The following is a 19,109-nucleotide window of genomic DNA, read 5'->3' as shown; positions in this document are numbered from 1 at the left end:
ACACTATGGGTCAAAAGGGTGGGGAGCAAACACTCTTCTGCACTTTAGGTATGCCAAAAATCACAGGAACCCTGGGGTGGGTGTTGGTCAAAAGATCATAGGTGTCCTGGTCAATACATTGGTCCAACAAAAATTCTAACAAAAAACTGTCAATACATTGGTATCCGATGTGTATCTGGTTAATGAACACCTGTGTATAATTATCCTGATCAAATAACTAGTCCTGAATGATGTTGGTGTAATCAGTAGTATTAATAATTATACCTCGCCCTTTATCGGGGGTCATCATTTGCACTGACCTGTCCTCTCTAATTTGGTTCAATAAAATCCTTTTTTTGGGGTTAAGATTGGAATAGAAATTTTTGTGTCCTGCCCAAAGTTTATACATATCCTCCTTAACGTCTGTCTCGAAGGTATGTATAAGGGGGTGCAAAGATGGATTAAATATACTAGTTTTGCTAAGACCACCTTTGCCATTATGAATAACCTCCTGGTTAGAAAACATGACCTGAAAATTCAATTTCCTGGTCTAAAAATGGATATCCAGGAGACCATCAGCAATGTCCGGGATACTGGCAGGCACAAATTTAAAACCCTTCAAAAAAGTGTAAATGTTCATTAGTAATAGGTCGGTTGGTATAATTATAAATGTTGAATCTTTCAAAAGTGTGAACAATGTTATCACCTTCAACATTGGGGGGTATACTGAATAGTAATTCCTGCCTCTCCCCCTGTATGTGTTTTTCCTGGGATACTGACCCACATAATTGTGTCCATAATTCCTGCTTGCAATTCTTTCTGAGCGACATAATGGGGGAAAATCCTGATTAACTATACCTTCTTGTGTTCCCTCAAACTCAGGTTCCTCATTCACAAGTGTTTCATCGTTGAAAAATTGTTGTTCATCTAATATACCAATATCATGTTTAACAAAAATTTTTTTAGTCGGATAGGACTCCTTTAACTGATATTGTTTGATATCCCTGGACAATTTCCTACTTTTTTTATGGAATAACACATGCATTTCTTCTCTACTCTTTCTAATGCTTTTTGATAAAGCAGTTCATATTGTTCAAATAACAAATCACTAATAATATGTGCATTTAATACAGCCAATTTATTCAGCAATTCCACTTGCATTTTTTCATGGTAAACCAACACTTTTTGCAACAGTTCAAAACCCCACCCATTAAACATATTAGTAAAATCCTCCATAATACAATTATCATAGTAAATCCCAAATGGAAATTTGAAAACCCGTAAGCCTTGTGGTACCACTTTGGCTTTAATACATTCTCTAAAGTATTTAGACTCAAGTTGCAAGGTTTTATATTTAAACAATTTCTTTTCAAAGGTAAAAATAATGTCTTTTAAAAATTTAAAGTGCATATTGTCAGCATTGACAGTGTTGCCTCGTACATCAGGTTGTTCTTTAGAAAAAGTGTAATTTTTATTAATAAGATAGTCAAATTTGGAGCTGGGATGCAAACCACCCTTCGTTGTTGAAGCAGCTGTCCTAGCATGCCGATTCCCCCGGAATAACCGGAACCCTAGAAACATTGCCGGAATTGTTCCCTGATACAGGAAAAATTTTTACAGTACCTGTTTGCAAACAAGGTGCAGCTCCAACCTGTTCATCTGTAATGTTAAAAACATACCGCCCATGGTAAACAGCGCCATTAGAAGCACCACCATTACACTTTCGTCCATCCTGGCAGTTGGAATGATGCACCTGTACCGTGGTGATGACATCACGACGTTTTTTTACCAGTTTGCGATCCAGGAAGAGTTTCCATCACATTATTGACTAGATTAGTCTGATTACTGTTACCAAAGCCCAAGGAACAGGAATTAAAGGGCTCAGGAAGTTTATCACCTTTCCCAGTGTTTGGTAGTGAACTGTCCGAACATATAATTACTTTGTCCAAACTAATCGGACTGCTTTTCTTACCACCTCCAATGCTTTGTATAGTAAACAAGTCAATAAGCCGTGAAAGCTCTCCTTTAAGCATTTGCACATCCTGTTTGAGATTGTGTAGCTTCGCTGCCCGCCCTAAGGGTGTCCCCTTGGGCAATGAGGCTTGTGTGAATCCACTATCCAGCTCAGGAGTTGGAGTAGATTCCATGTGGCCAGGAACCAAAATACAAACTCACCAAATGATAAAAAGTTCCAGTATGCACGAAAAATACTAGTAACCAAAAGTAATGCACCCAGTTGCCATCAAGGAAAACTCCACTTTATTTGAATCAAACACCAGCAAAATCCATTAGTTGTTAAGCACTTTCATCATAGACAATGACTTCATCAGAACAAGGATAATTCACATGCTTGAAGAGGTCTATATATATATATATATATATATATATATATATATATATATATATATATACATAAAAAATTAGTACATATTAAACTAATGAATTAGGTTAAATCAATCAATTAAGAAAAAACTTGCTTAAAGACACATACTCCAATATAAAATAAATACTAAATTCTCAAGTATAAAAGTCTATGTACATGCATGCACAGCGCTTGTGAAACATAGTATATGAAAATGCATAGTTTTAAAAGAATTTTTTGTTTGGTATTTAAAATGTATGAAAGAATGTATGTATAAAATATAAACATTTTTCATGCCTAAAAAACATAGGAATACTTTTAAAAAAACATTTAAAAATACTTGTGAGTTTTAGTAGACAGGAAATGCACAATGATTATAAAGTCATCTATTTAATCTGAGGTCCCAATCCTTAATTTGGATTCTGTCCTTTAGGGCTGGTAATATGGATACGTACCATTTAGTCCTGGGGGAAGTTGGCAGCAAGCCTGAGTTGCCAAAGAAGTTCCTTTTTGCTAAGCTGATTCTTCCAATCTCCCCCACTGTGTTCAATGTCAACTGTGTCTAATATACCAAACTTGAAGCCTTGGAAATTTGGACAGCTTAGTGAATGCCTGTACAATGCATTAGTTTCCTTTTTATTTTTGAATTCATATAAATGTTCGTAAATCCTACGTTTGAAAGATCTTTCCGACGTAGTATGCTGGATAGGTATCACACATTGCCAGATATACTAACCTCTGTGTTCTACAATTACCATTCCTAAAATTGATGTTAGTCCTTAATCTGTCGCTCAGTGTAGTAACAGTTCCCCTAAAAATGAAACTACACTGGGAATTTCTCTACCAATTTCTTAAGATTCATTCCCACCTTGTTTATAAAAAAGGGTTGAGGGAAGACAGGGCGATACCAACAATGATATTGTGAATTACCTTAAAAGTAAGGGAGGCTTGTACCAGCAATGGTACGAAGAATACCACAAGCTTGGTAAAGAAATAAAAAAAAAAACTTCAAAGGGTAAGCAAACTCTAAACAACTAGCAAAGAAGAGGTTTTTACAAGTAACCAATAAAAGGAATTTTTAGAAGTAGAAAATTTTAAATGACTTAGCTTGAGAGCTGGCTTGACACGTCTTGATAGTATATGTGGCAGACGAGATCTGGGGTGATAGAGAGAGGGGGGCACTATGCGTAAACGTAGCTCGAGAGTTTTTTGGTTGGAGTGAGCTTGTTATAATGGCCGACTCAGTTCTGAGAATGGAACCAAAACCCATCAGTAAGGAATGAATGAAGATTAACAACATCTGATCCCTCATTTGTCTCAGAGGGAGATTAACCAGGTTAGTAAAATTATTACATGTCCATAGGTTGGTACTAGGCTATCAACCATAGGGCCTATACAAGCCTAGCCATAACAATTCCCTGGCTATTTCTTCCCACAATATTTACTTCCCTGGACCCCTGTCTAGCAGGGCTACTGATGTTATCCCTGGGGTGAATTTCCTATCTCCCATCCAATCGTCAAGGTTCCTTTTGAAGAGGGCCAAAGAGGCACTCTGCTTGACATGTATGGGCAGTCTATTCCAAAGTCTGGGGAGTCTGTGGGTCAGGAACCTATCCCTCCAGTATGTTTTGTTCAGTGTGATGGCAAGGTTTAGATCTCTGGAGCATGTGGCTCTGAGGGATTGGGATTTCTTTAAGTGTAGCATGTCCAACAGCTCTGGGTTTGACATGGCCTTGTATGTTAAGCAGAGATCGCCTCTGAGTAGACGATATGTGACAGAGTATAGCTGGAGTTTTTTTAGAAGGTCAGCACAGGGCATCTTCTTTAGGCCTGTGATTTTTTTTAGTGAGGTATTTCTGTGGCCCTTCCAGTTGTTGCAGATGTCTTGAGAGGTACATACCACACGGGGCGTTGTATTCTATAATGGGTCTAATGAGGGATGAGTACAGGGGGACAATGACCTCCTTTTTTCTGGATGAAAAGCCCTTAGTGATGAGGTGTGCCAAAGAGAAGGATTTCGTGAATGTAGTCGCGATGTGGTTATCGAAGGTGAGACCACTGTTCACCTGTGTCCCTAAGTCTCTTATCACACTTTCGGTGTTTAGTGTACTGCCACCTATGTGGTAATTCACGGGTACATGTTTTTTCCCAAATGGGATAATTATACATTTCTTGGCATTGAGCTTGAGCCCATGGCTCTGGTACCAAGCATCTGTTTCTGTAAGGCCCTTTTGTAGAATATCCACATCATTTTGGGGATTCAGTAATGGCTCCCAGTTTGCAGCCATCTGCGAACTTTGTTAGCCGGAGTCACTTAATGATGGCCTGTACTTAACCCTGAGGTACTCCACTTGTCACTTGTCTGGAGCTGGATTTGGAGTCAGCTACTTTTACAGTGTGGGTTCTGTCAGTAAGCCAGATGGCAACCCATCGAGTGACGTAGGGATTAATGCCCAGCTTAGTAAGTTTATCTATGATTCCAGAGTGGGGGGTGGTTTCAAAGGCCTTGGCGAGGTCCAGATAGGCTGTGTAGACTGCCTTACCCTCATCCACAGCTCTGCAGACTGATTTGAAGAAGTCAATCAGGTCCAGGAGACAAGATCGGCCCTTCTGGGTGGGGTCCTGTGTTTGAAGGTTGCCAATGTCTTTGTTTATAAGTTCCGTGATAATGCGTTCCATGGTCTTGCAGATCAGGCTCGTCAGACTGATGGGGTGGTAGTTCCCAGGATCCAAATTGGATTCCCCCTTGTGCAGTGGGATAACTGTAGCTGTGCACCACTCAGTGGGCATGAAGCCTGAGGTGAGGCTATGATTAAACATGACACTTAGGTGAGGTGCCAGTTCATTTTGTAGTTCCTGTAGTACACAGCCCGGGATGTTGTCTGGTCCCATGGATGCTGCATTCTTAGCTTTGGAGAGTGCAGTTTTTACCTGTGTGGCCGTTATTACCAGAATTTGGCAATCTTTCGGTGTTGAGATGGGCCCTTTAGGGAGGGTGAGATGGGGAGTGAAGTTGGCACTGAATCGATCTGCCAGGATATTGGCAATATCCTTGGGATCAGTATATTTAATGCCATTCTTTTGTAGCTCAGAACAGATCTGAGCATTGCCATTTAGATTCTTGACATAGCTATAGAATGTCTTATGGTTGTCTTTGGAATCTCTGGCAATTTTATTTTCGTAACTAGCTTTGGAGGATTTTATTAGGGATCTCAGCTTCTTACTGAGGCTGGTAAGGGTTTTTTTGCATCCTGGGATTTTCCTCTTTTCTGCAACAGTTTCTTCCTTTTGTTGTAAAGTTTGTTTATGGCAGGGGACCACCAGATTGGCTTCCTTATTTTGGAGGAGAGCATCTTGGTTCTATTTGGGATGGCATGATTCATGCATGAGTGGATGTGTTCATACAGTGCTTTAGTGTAGGATTCAGCAGTCAAACTTTCAGTTCCCGTCTGCATGGGTGTCATGAAGTTTGCCACTTCTGACTTGAGTAGTATGAAGTTGGTTTTGGAGAAGTTTTTTACGGAGGTTTCCTTACTGGAGGGGTGGGGGAGGGATGTGGATGTCAAGGGTGATTAGTTTATGGTCAGACCTGACCAACGAGGGGGTGACCACAGGTGTGGAGCATCGTTCTCCCATGTTGGTAATGACCAGGTCTAAGATATTGGAGCCCCTGGTGGGACTATGAATTAGTTGATCCAGGGCATGCACTGTAAGTTGACTACCTAACATATCACTGCATATGTTTCCTACTGGTACATCTGGTGTACAGGCACACAGGAATGGCAGCTTTTGGTAGGTCTCTGTTATATATCAGCAAAGTTTGTACGATTGCTTGTATGAATGACACATGGCCTGAATGAATAATTCATTATTATTATAAGAATGAGTATTTTGATTCACTGTGTTCTGCCTTTTATTTTATATTCACAAATCAGACCACTGCTACAGTAACACCTTGTACAGTCTAAGGCTGATGAGATCACCTGTGCAGGGTCTGATGATGATACTGGGAGACATATCTGGTCATGGTCAAATGACACACAGGCATTGTCTGTGTCCCTCCCAAATGGTCCTACAACCATTGTTCAAGCTGCAGGTAGGGTCTCACCCCACTTATGCAACAGGCTGTACAGCATGAGCACTCACCATCCCCACTGGGTGGGCTCCCACTTTGAATTACATCATCAGCACCAGTAACTCTGTGACTATGACTCACACATTTGTGCAGAGGCAGGCAAGTGCTGCCATCAGTGTCCTGTACACTGGTAGGCGCATACTTTGAATGGTTACATCAGGTAACCATCATATTGTACCCAGTCTGCATATGTGAATCTATAGGTATCTCACTCCTTCATCCCACATTGTGATTACCATGAATGCCACCCTCCAGGGATAGGATACCTTGCTGGCAGCATCCATACAGGTGCAATGTACACAGCACATCATTGCTGCCACAGATGGCATGTAGTCTTTTAACTACAAGGCATCTCAGCACTGGCCACGGATCACACTCACATAGTGACACCTCCTCCCAGTCACTGTCTCACAGTACCACCCCTGGGCTGTCATTGGAGGCTATTGTGTATGGCAGAGAATACCCTACAAGACTCATATCTCCACCTTAAGTGAAATGCCATCCCACACATTCTCTTGGTTGTTGGTGATGCATGTCAACTAATACACATATGACATCTGAGTCCACACAAAAATATTTTGTCAGCTGCCAGTCAGTTTGATGGTGGTATGTAATTTGTGGACTGAACTGTATTCATTGATACTGCCTATTACTGTGTCACGAAACCTGATGTGAGGTAGCAGTGCTTATAGTCATTAAGGGCTGGTACACAAATACTACTGCTGCTCTGAGTATCTCTGCTTGTTGCATCTCTAATAGTTCACATTTGCTGTTTGCATGCATACTGCGCCTTATGACTTTGAGAAACCCGCTGTGTGTGTCTTCATTTGCATGTCATTAAAAAGTCATTTGCATACAATTCCCATGCTGTTTTTCCTGCTGCTCCATAGAGCTCACTGATATTTGAACTACGACAAGCTTGGTAGCAGTCACTTCCCATGAAATGCTGCACCACGTGATATGCAGTTTCACTATCGGCACTGTCTATTATATGTCATTGTTTTCTATCTAATCTCAGCTCCCATTTAATCACACGTAACTAATCCACCTTTAAATGTGCCCAGACAGTTTTTAAAATGTTTAATTGTAATGACACAACACACCTTCTGAGGTTCCATAGCCTGTTTGATTCAGTTTGTAAAACAAATCTTGCTTCAGTACACTTCTCCCAGTTCACTCTGCTGACTTGTCACTCTGCAGAAGTTAATAGATTGTCAAATCAATTTCCTTTAGAAATGTGGCTGTTATGTTATCCCTTGTTATACAAGCAGCACCACACACATATATATATATATATATATATAGTATTTGATCTGATGTTGTCCCTTTCATTCCTCCTCACAGTTGGATTACAAATCCAACCCTTGGATCCGACTCGGCCACATTCTTACAGAGTAGGAACCAAGTGTCGAGATCCTCCCATTTCCCACAATGCTCTGTCCTTTGCCTAACTCCCTCAGTTCTTGTTTAGTACCATCAGTGTTAGACATGGATTGTATAGGCTCGAGTCTTTTGGATAGCAGTAGGAAATTTTTTTCTTATTTCGTTATAATCCTTCAATCTTTGTAGCAAATAAGTGTTTTTTTCTTTGATTCCCTCCAGTTTCCTCCCCTTCCTTAGTAGTGCAAGGTCAGAATTCTTCCTTCTTTCCTTGTTCTGCCATTGGGCCTTGCCCGCACTTTTCTTTCTCTCCCCTTTCTAGCAGTTGGTGTGTGTGTGTTGTGGTAAAAAAAAAAAAAAAATATATATATATATATATAGATATGGATATTTTAGTATTTAGTTGCTCAGTTTCATAGTTAAGTGGTTTCCTGTTTCTTGAGTGTGTGTGTGTGTGTGTTTGCTGTTAAGGCTTGTAGTAATGGTTTTCAGGCAGATAGTTTTCTTTCCTCTACGATGTCTGAAAAACCAGCAGATTTTAAACTGTGCTCAGAATGCAAGCATAAAGTCCCATATTCTGATGCACACAGACTGTGTGTTTATTGTCTTGGGCCTGAGCATCTGTGGTTGGCTTGCTCCATTTGTGAGGGTTTTAACCCCAGGGCTATTGCCGACTGTAAAAATAAACTAATTCTCAAGGATCTTTTACCTGCTTCTTCGGATACTTCTCCTGGGGCTCAACCCCCCCCCCCCCTAAGAGTGTGGCACATTCTTCTGACTCTAAGAAATGCCCTCACAAGTCCTCAAGGACATCTTTGGAGCCACCTTCGAAAGTTCCAAGACCTTCGGATCCGACGGGGTCAGATCAGAGACCTACTCTAGCGTCTGTGGATCTGCAGCACTCTTTGGATCCGAGCGGCGTCATTCATATTATCAGTTCTCCCAAAGCTTTGACTTCCACTTCGGATCCTAAGCCTTCAGATCCAACAGTGAGGAGTCCAACAACAGTGTTGGGCATAGAGGCTGCACCTCCTTCCGGACTGCAGCAGACACCCTTCAGGCACTGTAGGCCTCCATCCAAGCCTGTAGGCTTCTTCCAGGTCTTTTAGGAGCCTTTTGAAGGTCAACATGGACAGGAAGATCCTCAAGACTGAGATCCAGTTGGGGTTTTTGTCTGTTCTGTCCCCTCTGTGTTCTTTGAGCATTTCCCTTCCAGTGCAGTCTCCTTCTCTGATGTGTCCCTCAGTATTGGAGTCCCAGGATCATAGCCACCCAAGAGAGCCATGGTCAGAGTTGAGGAGCTGCCCTTCTTCTACTCCAGCTTTTGTCCTGACTTCCTCTGCTCCAATGTCATTGGAGTGCAGCAGATCTTGGATCCAGGATGTCCCCATTGGATCTCTGGGGGGGGTTTGGCTCCAATTCTATCAGTGCCATCTTTTCCTCTCAGCCCTTCGGCACTGGGCAGTTCGGGTCTGATTCTACCTGGAACCCCATGGCTTGGGGGTCCTTACCTTTTCTTCTTCAGTAGCCTCACTCCCTGTGGAACTGGGGAGGGCTTCTTTGGATACGTCGGGATTCCAAATTGTAGAAAGGGCCTTCTCTAATCACAGGGATCTGGTCTTTCTGAGCTATGACCCCCATTGGACCAGAGCATTGAGCCTTTCATGCCTGGCCAGAGTCAGCCTGTCTAGACAAGTCTCCAAACTCTTCCCCTAGAGGGAACCCCCTCTTCTTCCAAGACCTCCCCAGAACATCCCATGGAGGAGATTCCTCATAAAAATACATGCAAAAGGAGGCACATAGACTCCCCTTTGGAGTCCATTACTGAGAACATGGACTTTGATGAAGGGGAAGAGTCCCCAAGATCACCACCAGAGGACGTCCCCTTTGGAGACATTTTAGAGCTCCTGAGCCAGATAGGTGGTTGGTTGGCCCAACGTCCTTCCTCAGAGGAGTCCGTGTTTTTGGAGGCTTTTGGGATGGGCCCATCTACATCTTGGGTGGTGCCCCCCGGCAGATGAGCTCATGGATTTGGTGTCCCACCAAGCCTGGAAGGAGCCGGATTCTACTGAACCGATTCCGGAACAACCAGATAAGTTCTTGCCCCCTCCCCCCCCCAGGGCAGACCATACTGGACCAAGGGTATTTAGGTTAATGCCATGGTTGTGGCAGCAGGTATCAAGATGGAGCTAGCTGAACAAAGCATCCACCGAATGGGAAGTCCAGAGCGATAGACGGGTTTGGTAAACACGTTTACACCTCAGTCACTTTCTCACTGAGAGCACTAAACTACTTGGCACATTTTACTCGATTGCAGAGGAATCTTGCTAAGGAACTCTCAGACACTCTAGCAGAGATCATGTCAGAGGAAGACTTCAAGAAAGTCTCCCCCCGACTGGCTACTCTGTCGTCCTTGTCCAATTCTTCCATGAGGCTTATCTCTTATTCCACGGAGGGCACCTCATGGACAGCCAGCTCAGGTATTGCTTTTAGAAGACATGCCTGGATGAGACTTTGCGATTTCACAGAACCCTTTAAGGCGTGCTTTGTGAATGCCCTGTTTGATAGAGCCTCTCTTTTTGGACCATCTTCAAAGAGACCCTAACCCACAGCGAGCAGGATGGGAAGACCTTGTCTACCATCGGGGTCCAGTTTGCAACCACTTAGCGTACCTTTTCTAGAAACCAGTGCAATGGCAAGAAAACCTGGTCTCAAAAATCTCAGGAGTCTTCCCAGGATTAGCGCGGGATTCTTCCCCTAGAGACAGAGGAGGAGGTTTCAATGGGAGATGCCACCCCAAGGGCAGAGGGGTCCGCAGAAGCAGGACTTCAGAAAACCATTCTCTGATAAGTCCTATCAGTGCTGCTGAAGCACTGCCTGACTGCTCATCTCTTGAGCCAGTCGGGGGTCATTTTTCACTGCACCCAGCTGTCTGGACTAATCTAACACAAAACAAATGGGTGCTAAAGATCATGTCCAGAGGATATTACATTCCCTTTTTCCTTCCTCCACCAGAGAGGCTAAAGAAACTCCCAGATGTTCCAACCAGTCAGAGGGAGTATGCAGTAGCAGAGATTCAAAAACTACTGCAAAAAAATAGTCATCCAAGAGGTCCCAACTGAACTAAAAGGATTCAGAACTTACTCGCACTTCTTTTTAGTACCAAATAAAACCAGGGACCTGAGACCCATTCTGGATCTAAACAAACTGAATTTGTTTGTAAAGAAGGCAAAGTACCAAATGGCTATGGTCCAGTCTATTTTACTGCTGTTGCAAAAGGACGATTGGATGTGCTTGGTACATTTAAAGGACACATGTTATCACTTTAAAAAAGATGCTCCAGAAGTCATTTGTGCTTTTGGCTGGGAGTCACTCACTACCAATTCAGAGCTCTGCCCTTTGGACTCACCACAGCCCCCCGGGTGTTCACCAAATGCATGGCAGTAGTCGCAGCTCACTTGAGATTGCAAGGATTCTGGGTGTTTCTATATCTGAATGACTGGCTCTTCACTGCCCCAACCAAGCCTCAGCTACTCCAGGCCAGGGATTACTTTCTCAGCCTGGCATATCCTCTGGGTATCACCATAAACCCGACAAGTCAAATCTATCTCTGGATCAGATTTTATCTGCGCTTCCTTGGACACAGTGAATCAGGCTGCAGCTCTACCACCTCATCATGTACAGACATTAAAAGTTCATGTTCGAGCCATCTTAAGATGACCTTCCCCTCCATCAAGACTGATACTGCTGGCTGTTGGATCTATGGTGGCTGTCATTCCCTTAGTTCCATTAGTAAAGTTTTTTTATGTGAGTGCTTCAATGCACCTTGGCTGTTCAATGGTCTGTTCTCTACCAGCATTTATCTTCTCCTATCAAATTGACTTTGGTTGCAGAAAGTATCTCCAATGGTGGCTTCTGTTAGATGACCTGACAATCAGCAGACCTTTCCTTCTACCTTCCCCCTCAGTCATGGTGACCACGGATGCTTCCCAAATGGGGTGGAGGGGGGGGGGCATTTCAAGGGAAAGATAGTCCAAGGCACATAGTCACACACAGAGACCAGACTGCATATCAGTGTTCTGGAGATGAGATTTATAAGTTATGTACTTACCATAACTTGGTATCTGTGTTGCCCTCTCAGCCATTCCCCTACCCAGTCCTCTAGAAGACCTGGAGAGAACTGTTTAGGAACTGATGTTCCTGGTTTGAGCCTCTAGGTTCTTAATTCTTAACCCCTAATTCTTTCTATTTTTCTGCACACTATCAGCTGGTTAGGCAGGAAACTTGATCTGAGGGAGTTAACCAAAGGACACAACATTATGGGAAGTGGGAGGAGCTCGAGACTTGAATCCTAGTCTGTAAGAATGTGGCCGAGTCAGATTCATAACCCGCCCATGAAGAATGAAAAAGGACAACACAGATACCAAGTTATGGTAAGTAGATAACTTATAATTTGATTGCTAATTGGGAAAATTCTGACTGGGCAGAACAAATCTTCAGCAAAGGTCAGGGGATTTTAAACTTCACAACTAACATAACCTTTCATGAATAATGCATGGTTAAAATGGAAAAGGCAAAGCAATTAAGAAAACACTGAATAATAAAAATTAGCAAAATGTCAACATAATTATACATTTTTTGGGGAGGATAATAGGAAGCACACTACCCATAATTGAAATTAAAAAGAATATCCTCAGGTATTGCAAATCTGGACTACCTCTGTCTGCAGTTTTGTGTTCAGAAACACCCAACTCAGAATTATGGTTCTAATCTTTCTGCCTTGTTCACAAAGATCACATCGAGCAATCTTTAACATAAGATTGATCGTAATTATATTCTGTACTCAGAGAATTCCATTTCAGTTGGAACTCTTTGTTGACCCTTGCTTCTTTTTTGGGTTCAAATTTAGGTAGTCAATCAATTTTCTGCTCCTAGGTCAATAGTGTTTCATACCTTAATTAAGCTATGGCCCAGAAAATTACCCAGCCTGTAACAGATACCTGTCAAGTGCACCCCGATGAGTAGACTGCACGTCAATGTAATCAAACCAATGCAGTAATTCTCTGCAAGGCCCATACTTCCATCACAGTTTTAACTGCAAATCGTTATCAATAATGTGTCTGTTCCTGTTTTAAAATCTTCCTTAACTCCAATTAGTATCTCATAAAGTTGAATTTTTTGACAAGAGTTGTTATATTCAGCAAACTTCTTTTTCTTTCGGCTTTTCCCAGTTAGGGGTCGCTACAGCGGATCACCTTGTCCGCTCATGATTGGCAGTGGAGTTTTACAGTGTCGAGTTGCCAGCCCGGCACCCAACCTTCCACAGAAGGCACACACATGCACTCCTAGGGCCAGTTTAGAGTGTCCAATCCACCTGCAGCATGTCTTTGGGATGTGGGAGGAAACCAGAGCACCCGGAGGAAACCCACGCGACCACAGGGAGGACATGCAGACTCCGCAAAGAAGGCACCCCAGCCGAGAATTGAACCGGAGAACCTCTTGCTGTGAGGCGGCAATGCTAACCACTGCACCACCATGGCCATCCTCTGCAATATGTTTCACTATTTTTCTAGGTTATAGATTCCAGCAAACAGAAACATTAAATTTTGAGTTTCCATGCAGCACATATTCAGGCCTAGCTTCTACCTACATCAATTTAATCCCTCTGTTTGAAATCAGTCCATCCACTACAACAAGCAATTATTTAATCCCTTAATACCTTTTAGACTTTAACTGTACTCTCATTATCTTCTTTCTCACCCATTTCCGGCTTTGATCTGTGCATGTAAAGAAGAAAAAAAATTGTCCCTTTCTTACTGGCAAAATCTGTATTCGTGTTGCACACTCTATATCATGATGTATAAGGAAAAACAAATGTCCACATGCAGCCCATAGACAATGAAGTATGTGGACCATAGAAGAAATATGCTAGTGTGAACCCAGTGTAGCAGAGGTGTGCAGAACATGTAAATCAGCTCCAAATAAGTAACACTGCTAATGTAAGTCAGACCATGAGTCTGTGCACCAAGGCTGTCACGTGACAAGGAAATGGAAGACAGTTCGAGTGGTCAGAAGTACTCTATGCATAATGCAGCCACAAATATTCACAAGTCAGCCAGCACACAGAGCTAAATATTTATGAACTACATCTAGTTAAAGGAATTTATAGACATAATGTCTACAAATATATGCACACAGAGAGTGCAGATAAATGCCCACATGAAGCCAGACCTCAGCAGGAATCACTTACCACAGCTGACAACTCAACTGTCCCACAACTGCACCAAGCACATGGGGGCTGTACTTTCTGTACCACAACCCAAAAGTGTTGTGTTATAAAGCAGTACATGGGATGTCAGCCAATAATTAAGAAGCCCTAATGAGATAAATTTGCCATTGTGTATGCATGGACAGGTAATATGCAAAATGCAGTGCAGCTTTTTTATGTCTTACATTGGTGACCTCTACATAACAGTAATCTAATCTGTGTACATAGTGGCATGCAGCTCAGGGCATGGACCTGTATGGTACAGCACCAAAGCACAAATACAAACAAACACACACACACACACACACAGACGAGTGCACGTTTGTTTCACTATCCAATCATCCGTCCCTATTCCCAAGTCCTCACTGCCTAGGAGTCATATGTTTCCCTGCTCCAAATGTCCCCTCTATATGGCTACATACACTGTTCTGTGTACTGTCCATGCCCTTACCCTAAACTGTAGAATACCTTGCTGAAATGCAAGGCCCATAGACTGTGATGCAGTGCATTCCTTATTATCCACTCCTCTTGGAACAACTGGTTCTGGTGTTGCTGGTACAAAAAGAGGTTGCAGTGCTGCAAGCCCTGCTTTATAATAGTATCCCTAGGTAAGCAGTATGACAATAACCAATGCACAGCATTCATTGATGCATAGAATCCTGATATGAGACCACCTGACAATTTGCTGCAGTTGCATTTGCTAGACAACTATCTGAAATTCTATGCAGCCATGAACCACCCTTGCCAGCACAATACTGGTGTGCGTATACTAAATGTGCCATCGTGCACTAAACAGTGTCGTAACATTAGCATGATGCATGCAACTACCGTGGCTTACAATGCACAACCAAAAGCACAACAGATTTACATATAAGGAAACATTTGGCATGTACGTGCTATACTTGCTTCAGCAAGGATGTAACATGACCACCTGAGATTCTGGTAGGTCAGGTAATAACTGGTGCAGTCTTGATAAATATCACTGCCAAGTTAGTCCATAGAAAAATACAGAAAGTTGCTTGATTATATATGTTGCACAGTCATGACAGTATTTCTTGGCACCCCTGTGGTTGATACTAAAACACATGTATCTTTTTATGCCTTGGTGCCACTGTAAAACTGCAGTGGCACAGATTTCATGATGTGCTTCATTATGGGATATGGTCATAACTTGGGTACAAAAGGCATCCAGCTTTGCCTTGTATCTCAAAATGCAACTCAAGGCTTGAAGCTATCCTATGAGAAAGCATCAGATGAATGTACAGTTCCTAAAATAAACAAAGCTACTGGAATCCAAAGTCAATTTTATCAAAGAGAACCTATGAGCCTGCTATAAGTTTAACTGTGAAAAGTGCAAACATAATTTAGATATGTTAAAGAGAGAGAGAGAGGGAGTTCAGATTTAATAAAATATTGTTCACACAACCGGCATACGCATTTTTCATGTCTCCACATAATTTAATAACTTTGCGATCTATTAATATTAAATATTTTTACCACTCTGCACAACATCTCTCAGATACATAGCATGTTGGGCATGCTTTGTATTCATTCATTTATTCTTCAATTATCAACCTAATCCAGTACAGAGACAAGGAGAGTCTATCCTGGCACTCAGTGAGTCTAAGGCAAACTCATCCAGAAAGGGGCACCGACCTAATGTAGGATGTACATACACATAAAGTTAAATGCAATTACACACTGGCAACATAGAGGTTTACAAATTTGCCTAAGCTATGTCTTTGGCAGGAAATGACAGCAATCACCAAAAACACGTGAACAAAGTCAGGACATGCAGATTCTGCATAGAAGGCGTCTCAGCTGAGAACTGAACTAATGAACCGAGCATTGTGACACAGAAATGCTAACTGCTGTACCCTTGGGCTTCTCATGTTTTATCATTTTCAAATAAAATGGTATCACTATTGTCAGTCTAAAGTGGTGATATGGCACTCTGATATCAGTGATTCTGAAGCAGTTGTTTGGCACATTCAAGAAATAATTTTATCTTGCTGATAGCTATTGCATCCAATCGTTGCATATAACCACATTTACCTGCCTACTGGTCCAGGTGAAGAAAATACTTTGTGCCACATTTCTAACACATGCTGTCATTTATTTGAACTTTGCCAACCAGGTAGCTAGGCTGATCCAAAGACCATTTTCAGCCATGACCCAGGCCATGAGAGAAAATGTTACATATATTAGTTGAAATCACATGAATAAAGACACTCAAAATGTCACATGCAGGAAATTTTCTAACCATTTTGATGTAACATAAGCAGTTATAAATGGTGTGAACTTTGGAATGGTGAGGTTGTTCTGTAAAGGTGAAGTGAAGTACCTCGGATGTTGTTACAATAGAGCACAATCCTGTGGCTTTAAAAGTAAGTGTATTGAAAGTCAGTGACTACACGGTTTCTTTGAAGATGTTTTTTATAATGGTCACAATGCAATCTAGTAATTTGGAAAATAAGAGATATCCAATAATTTCTTAATGTGCCTCATTTAATGCTAAGTGACAAATTGCCAGTATGAAATGGTGTTTTCTCCATTCCGATATTGTAATTTTACTTTAGATTTTTCAAAAGAAATGGTCCCACCCTACACTTCATTCACTTCCCTGTCTTACAGTTATTTTCTTTTTTTAAGCGCTAGAGCTATCCTGTTTTGGCTGCATCCTTTCGATTCTCTTTTTTAGATTACCAGACTGTCAGCCTTAGTGTCTTTTGACTTTAGAGTTCCTCACCAAAATATTTTGATTCTTCTCCCGTTCTCTTCTATATTTTGAGTTAATATAAAACACAACAAAGATTTGCATTTTTTTTACAAAAAATTATAATATTCATATATCAGTAACTAATATTTGTACAGAACCCATTAAATATTTATTTTCAGCCTTTGCAAACATTCAAAAGCTTCACAAACTAACAGGTCTTCAATTTAAAGATTTTGGTTTGAAAAGTAATTGGTATAACTTCCTGCTAACTGGTGAAAATCTATGAAATTTTAACTACAGAGAGAGATTGGAAGCGTAACTTAACTATTCTAGTTTTCTGTTTCTGTATCATGCAGGTTTGCTTTACATTTATAGTGAAGCTAACCCTATAAATTTCTGATCCTCTCTCTCTGCTTTGTTTCACAGGTCCATGCCAGGGGAAGTTGTGATTACATCTTCTCTGCATAAAGAAACAAATAACTGTGCTATCTGGAATGTTTTAAAAGACCCTTTTAAACAGTGTTATCCCTGCACTGTAACTACATTACATTATCACTGGAGAGGGCTGGCCGGCATATCATCTTGAAGTGAAAATGAACATGCTACTACTTCGGCGTTTACCAAGAAAAAACATGAGGTGATCGATATTCAGAACTGTCATCAGTAGTTTCAGCAGTGAGATTAACTGTTTGGCATAATGGGATAAAGGCCTCCATATATATGCATTTTGCCTGGTTATCCAGATTCCAGAAAAGCTCGGTTCTCAAAGATATTTAAATGGACACTTTAAAGAATCTTTGTAACTAATATTTATATCAGTGACATCTTTTGAGAATCTGCCTCACAAGCATGAAAAATAATTATTAAATCACTTTCAAGTTGCTTTTATTTTCCCATACTGCTTCTTCAAGTGATTTAGAATGCTATTTTATTAACAAAGCTGTTTACAGAAGACAGATGCAGGACTAAAAACGTGGGGCTGTACATATTTTTACTAAGCTGCATGCATTACTCCGGCATATGGCAATAGTACCTTCTGCCACCATCTAGCCAGCACGAAAAAAAAAAAAAAAACTCAGGCTAGAAAGCACATGACCAGAAGAAATGTTCTGGATTTAAAACAAAGCCATGAGAGGAAATATCATAGGTTCCTGTCTCAGCCAACCTGTTTCAGTTACAGAAGCTTTAGATGAAAACTTTTGATGTATTAACCTTTTCTAATACTAATGGAATAAATATACATTAAAATGGTGATGTAAATTTACAGTTAAATGTATGTAATGCATTGTTTTTACTACTAAGTTTCATTTTGAATAAAAGGAATAGTCTTTGGTAACTCATCCAATTCGCTTGCTTTTCATGATTTTCTGACGGTCACAAACACTTTCATATTCATTAGAAAAGACAGAAAATGAGAAAAATAACAGCATGGGATAGCAAACTGGACACTTTTAAATACACCCAAAAGCAGGATAAAGATTTTTTTTTGTCAATTTAGACTAGAACAAAGTATTATGTAACTGGTTACATGCTGTCAATAGTACATTCAGATGTGAACACAAAAACGTATGTTCCCCAAGCCTGCAATTACTTTCCCTTTCTAAAGCAGTTGTATGATGCCCCGTCAAATTTACCATGAAATTAATCATGAGAAAGGATTGTAGTGAATGAATAAAGTATGAAATATTGAGGTGAAAAAGATTATATTTATAAGAACTTTAAATGCCTAATTAATCTGGAGGCTTCCCTCTCACCTATTAACCCCCTCCGAGCTTCATAAACCTCTACCACAATGCTTCTCTGATCGCACCAAGATGTCGTATGCTGAGGCTGTAAAAAAAATCACTTCTAGAGCTTCCTAGAAATTAGAAGATTATGTCTCAGTTAAAATCGGATCACTCATCTACTCCATGGTTAACTCCCATCACCCTGAATAAAAGCGCTCCAAATCTATTGTTTTGGACAAAAGCAGTAGTAAAAATGTTCTAGTGATAGGTGATTCTATTGTTAGGCACATTGACTCATCATTCAAAAGGTCTGACAAGGAGTGTGTTACCGTAAATTGTCTTTCACATGCCAGGGCCCTAAGGATCCTAATTCTTGACAAATATGACTGTGATATGGTAGTGGTTCATGTGAGAGTGAATGACTTGAGATGTAGAACCCTTAAGGATATGCAGAGAGACATGTCATAACTTTCCAGGCATGTTACAAATCCAGGTAAGACACTAATCTGTTTTTATTTTTCAATAAACATCTTTATTAA

At 41.1% G+C, this 19,109-nt stretch overlaps 1 protein-coding gene across 7 annotated transcripts in view; it reads left to right on the top strand.

Moving 5' to 3' along the window:
• Positions 1 to 18,183, top strand: part of EGFL7 (EGF like domain multiple 7) — a 126,930-nt gene extending 108,747 nt beyond the window's left edge. For all 7 annotated transcript variants that reach the window (XM_044058510.1, XM_044058517.1, XM_044058509.1 and 4 more), the window contains one exon: positions 17,270 to 18,183. In XM_044058510.1, coding sequence (XP_043914445.1) covers positions 17,270 to 17,292 — 23 coding nt within the window. In that variant the 3' untranslated portion in view covers positions 17,293 to 18,183. The remainder of the gene's footprint in view (positions 1 to 17,269) is intronic.
• The last annotated feature ends 926 nt before the right edge of the window (positions 18,184 to 19,109 follow it).

The sequence above is a fragment of the Protopterus annectens genome, chromosome 16.part0 (genome assembly GCF_019279795.1).
Source record: "Protopterus annectens isolate FY-2018-M chromosome 16.part0, PAN1.0, whole genome shotgun sequence".
NCBI classification, from domain to species: Eukaryota; Metazoa; Chordata; order Ceratodontiformes; family Protopteridae; genus Protopterus; species Protopterus annectens.
This window is presented reverse-complemented; position numbering and strand designations above follow the sequence as displayed.